Raw genomic sequence first — 5,264 nt, forward strand, 5'->3', positions numbered from 1 at the left:
ATCTTTATATAAATCTATTATTTATATTTATATCTACAAATGCGGATGTTATTAGAAACTTTATCTATGCACAATATTTTTTAACTGCAATTTTAACGTTCGATCAATAATGGACTAATATATAAAACATAACTCTAGACGATAAGCAGGAGGTCTTGGGTTCAAGAATTGGGAAGTACATAGGAAGTCTTTCTATGAAAGCTTGGCTAGGGTATACCCAGGTTCAAGTCTGAAGAGGCAGAGTTTACCCCTATTGATCATCGTGCCTTCGGGCAAATTGGTAGAGGGTTTTCCCCCTATCGCGTATTTAAAAATAGGCATTTCTACTTCGAGTGAGCTCTATAACGCGGACTCGGTTAAGACAACGTATGTTAGACCGCTCGCTGTCGGTATCGCGACACGAAGTTCTCAAGCGAAATTCACTTTAAAAAAAAAAAAAAAACTCTAGACGATAATCTCCAATGATCTTGGACAAAGTTGAAACAATGAGAAATTTTGTGTACCAAAGAACTACAAAACTTATTTGATAAGCAAAAATGGTGAATCAAGATCAAGGGGTAGTATAGTAATCTAGCATTGTAGTGACCAAGTAGAAAAACCCCTCTTTGGCCTTCATACTTTTCACCTATCCTTGATGTTCTTATAAACCCCATCAAGCCCTTCTCCCCCACACAAGATTCTCTTCCTCTCTCTTCCCCTCTCAAATATACAAAAAAAAATAAAAATATATATATATACAATACAGTCTCTCACTCTATATCTAAACTAAGATATATACATTTGCATGGTTTTCATATACAAAGTAGTCAGATTGTGATTCATGAGTGCGGTCTCACTCTACCATCATATGACTGTAATTCTAATCACATGTTTTTTTAGGCATAAGCCCCATCACTCAATGACCATATAACTTTGACCCTTTTATTATAAAGTCAAAACAACAAGTTAACAGATAAAAAAGAAGAAACAAATGGAGGGTGGAATGGTTTTTGAATCTTTGCTACAAAATCAAAGGCTTGGTTTCTCTTCTGATGGGTTTGATTCCCCATGGGCTTCCAACTCTTTTCATGGTAATTTCTTTAAATCTTGATCAATACTTATCATGTATTTTCTGTTCTGAAATTGTACCTTATGTTTTTATTTTCACATGAAAAGTATTAATTTTTTTCACTTTCTCTTTTGTCCATGTCAGCTGCTTTACACTTATTTTCTTTGCAAATTACTTGTATAATCTAAAGTTAGTGAGCTTAAATTATAGCTCAGTGTGTAGAAATAGTTCAGGTGATATAGATGCTTGGAATGATTCTAGATCATCATAATTTCTCTGATTATAAGCATAACATTTGGGATTTTTTTTATGTAGTTGTAAGTTATACTTAAGTAATTAACTACGAGTATATTATTATTATATTATAGGAGTATTATGCTATGTAAAATGATTAATCCTCTTGATATGTCTTTCTAAAAATCAAAATTGTATTTGGATATACATACAAAAAATGAATAGTTTTACATAAAGTAAAGTAAAAAAAAAAGAAGAAAAAGGTAAGTTGGTTTTCATTGTTGTTTTATATGCACACACATGTTTGGTACTTTTTAGTTGGTGCAAAACTACAGTCCCCCTAAAGTATAATGTGAATCAAAATGATTTAGTGCAATGTTCAACTATGACAAAATTATATATAACTCCATTGTAAGAACCATTAAACAAAATAACTTTAAAAATCAATTATAGGTCAATCAATGCTTAAATAATTTTGTAGCTTAGGAGTATATGATCTATGGTGAACTTTTTAAAATTGTGTATTTATAGTTCAAGCCAAACAATATATAGAGGCTAGTACTAATATTGTTCACATGTGACAACCCTTTTTATATATAGGAGAAAAAACAAAGAAAAAGAAGTCACTTTCTAGGGAACACGAAAAAGAAGAAAACTCCGATGAGGATTATGAAAATTGTTTCCGGCAACCGGAGAAGAAAAGGCGGTTATCGGTTGATCAAGTTCAATTCCTTGAAAAAAGTTTTGAGGAAGAAAATAAACTTGAACCAGAAAGGAAAATTCAGCTTGCAAAAGAGCTTAATTTGCAACCAAGACAAGTTGCAATTTGGTTTCAAAATCGTCGAGCTCGATGCAAGACTAAACAACTCGAAAAAGACTATGAGATCTTGAATTCAAGTTATGATAAACTCAAATCGGAATTTGACTCCCTACAAAAACATAATGACAAATTAAAACACGAGGTATAAAAAAACAGTCTTATATTCGCTTTTCGCAAATGTTACAAATAATTCTTGAAAATGTAATATTTTGCCTTTGTTTTATGATAACTTAAGAAACTAAACTTTTGGTGGTTTTATTTTGTGTGTAACAAATAGGTTGAAATTCTCAAGGAAAAGTTGCATCAAAGGGAGACAGGGGAAATAGAATTAATCCCTAATGAATTTGCTTCGAACGAAATGGACTCGAATACTCAAGAACCAAATACAACTCCAATTTCAATTCAAAGTTGGGGCAATGAGCCAAACATGGTGATATGCAAGCAAGAATATGCAAATTCGGTTTCTACAAAAAGTGACATTATCGATTCTTATAGCCCGGATGTGAACCATTCTTCATTTCTAGAGCCCTGTGATTCATCAAATGTATTTGAAAATCAATCTGATTTCTCTCAAGATGAAGAGGATACCTTGACCATTCTGCGATGTCCAAAGATCGAGTATGAGTCGTATATCGACCCGAATGAAGGTTCTTTAGCATACCCTATTGAAGATCAACCCTTTTGGCTTTGGCCTTGAACTTGTTAAATGGTTTTAGATCAAGACCTATTGTAGATTAACCCTGTTGGTTTGTGCCTAAAAAACTTTCTTTTAGTGAAATGTTTGTGATTATCAAGATTCCTAATTGTGAGGCTTCTTTAGGGGGACCCTATTTAAAAAACAACCTTTTGGCCATGTCCTCAAAAGTCTTCTACTCTTGTGATCAAAATTTCCATGAAATTTTAGGGCATTGATCAATCAATCTCTATGTAGAATCTTTTCTTTTTTGTATTTAGAGATAGATGTCAATAAAGAAAAAAAAACACAATGTCCCTTTTCATCTTTTTAACCATACTTTTCTTACAATGGTTTTTACCTTACCTATGAATAACTTCTTGCACGCTTGTGATCGGTAGGACCATTGAATCGTGGTCATGTACGTTTTTACTGTCATATAATATCTAACAGAGACATTGAGGAAAGTAACATATTGGAACACCATACAAAAACTTTTAGTGCTTGATCACACAAAAATAAAAAGTGGTAACAAACTCAGGGGCTGTTAGCGGGAACTTACATTATTTAAGCTAACAAGATCTTTCTTCATGTGTTGATAAATTTATTTTAGTTAGCTTATTAGCATTTTTATGAAGCACCTATGGACCTATAGTGATTAAAGGGGTTTGATTCAAATGAATAGCACCAAAAATAGAGGATGGAGATTTACTGATAATGTTTTTAACTTGAGGGGTCAAGTTAGAGGAATCATGATCATTGAATTATAATTAAGAGAAGATTTAAAAATAATCAATAAATCTTAGCCTTTAATTTTATTCCAAATGTCAAGATTCCCTAACTAGACTTAAATTAGGATAAAGACTTACGAAATCTTCCTCCCAAAAATAACATAAATTTACCTATATAGTATAATCAAAAGGTTCAGTTACATCATTAGAGAGGAAACTCTAATGGTATTTGTTTTGCACTTAATCGAACTCTAATGGTATTTGTTTTGCACTTAATCGACTTAAAAATTTAATTAAATTCTTATTGATAACCTGAGTCTAATCTATTTATGCTTAATCTGTACCGAATAACTCTATTTAAAGGGTTTTGTGCAGTCTTAAAGGCTTTAGTTAAGACGCATTAAATAATTGTAACTTATCATAAATTTGAAAATATACAGTACAATTTATATATTCACTTAAAGTGCAGCATTAAAGGTTGCATTTAACATTTTTTTAACTTAAAAAAAAAACAAAAAAACACAGGCTTGCTGTCATTTTTCATATGTTTTATTTTTTAAGTTTTTCATTCAGCATATAAAACACAGTTTAAAACTATCTTTTAAAAAACAAAGTGACCCTAACTTGCTTAAATGAGTCTTTTCAAAATCTTTCATGTTTATTTCCCTTTTGTCGTCTCTTGTAGTCTAGTAGAAAGAAAATAGGTTAATTGACCGACAGAAACAAACTAGAATTCATACTTATGGTTCCATATGAAATTTACGTGCTTTGGTTTTGCTTTAAAATCCAATAAGACGTAGATAGGTAGGTATAGTTGCTTATGAAATTTGAACCCGGCTTGAAGTGTATATGAAATGAATTTTACAAATAGGTATAAAAAACTAATTATATATACTCCGTAATATTGGAAGGAACAAATTACTATAACATGTGTCATGTAATTATAGATTTTATTATAAGTATATGAGGGGATAAATATCAAAACTATATTATAAAACATATACTACTGTTTTGTATATATTTTAATTGTACATGACAACATAGTTTTGAAACGTAGTAAATAAAAGTGTGAAGAAAATGAGGGCTCCTTGCCTCCCCTTCCATATGAAAAGGTCAAGTTCTATGAATGCACACATTGAATATATATTTTTCTAACAAGATAATGACATTTAGCCTAATGTGGCCTATTCATGGTGTTGACATATTTGTTTTTAGCCAATATTTTTATTAATTCTTGAAATGTTTATTTGAAAAAAATCTCTGATGATGATATAGTTTTCTAGTTGATTCCTTTTTACTGTGCCATCTTTATTTTAGCTAACATAACGCTTTCTTATTTACTTTTCTTGCAAAAGCTAGAAAATGTTTCTGGTTTCATTGAGAATTACATCTATTTTTGGATTTAAATTGGCACATGATTCTTGTTTGTAACGTGCTGTGAATTGTGATCATTAAGATTTCGAGATTAACCTTGATATTATTTTCAATATTGTCTTTGATACTGTCTTTAAATCGAGATATGTTAACTAGTCTACTTAACGGATTATCAATATTTACAAAAAGACAAATTTGTCTCATAAGACTTGTTTAGTTTAACCAGCAACTGTAAGTTTATAATTGCAAACAAATAGACTTAATTGTCTAAAAGATTGGTTAAATTTTGTGAAGGAACGAAAAAAAATATATTTCGAGCTCAATCAAATTAAATGAAAGTCCTATGGAAATGATCTATTGTCCAATGCACTTCTACTTGTTCAC

General features: G+C 30.8%; 1 protein-coding gene across 1 annotated transcript; it reads left to right on the plus strand.

The window, feature by feature from the left end:
* Positions 1–664: 664 nt before the first annotated feature.
* Positions 665–2,898, plus strand: LOC122578430 (homeobox-leucine zipper protein HAT5). The gene is made up of 3 exons (XM_043750391.1): positions 665–1,070; positions 1,883–2,244; positions 2,380–2,898. Exons 1-3 carry the CDS (start codon positions 971–973, stop codon positions 2,797–2,799), a joined length of 882 nt encoding a protein of 293 aa, XP_043606326.1. The 5' UTR covers positions 665–970; the 3' UTR covers positions 2,800–2,898.
* Positions 2,899–5,264: the final 2,366 nt, after the last annotated feature.

The sequence above is a fragment of the Erigeron canadensis genome, chromosome 8 (genome assembly GCF_010389155.1).
Source record: "Erigeron canadensis isolate Cc75 chromosome 8, C_canadensis_v1, whole genome shotgun sequence".
Taxonomy (NCBI): Eukaryota; Viridiplantae; Streptophyta; class Magnoliopsida; order Asterales; family Asteraceae; genus Erigeron; species Erigeron canadensis.

Bases quoted from the DNA above. Each gene is read 5' to 3' on its own strand.
- LOC122578430 (XM_043750391.1), top strand. From the start codon at position 971: ATGGAGGGTGGAATGGTTTTTGAATCTTTGCTACAAAATCAAAGGCTT. The intron at 1,071-1,882 runs GTAATTTCTTTA...TTTTATATATAG, and splicing joins GGCTTCCAACTCTTTTCATG to GAGAAAAAACAAAGAAAAAG. The intron at 2,245-2,379 runs GTATAAAAAAAC...TGTAACAAATAG, and splicing joins ATGACAAATTAAAACACGAG to GTTGAAATTCTCAAGGAAAA.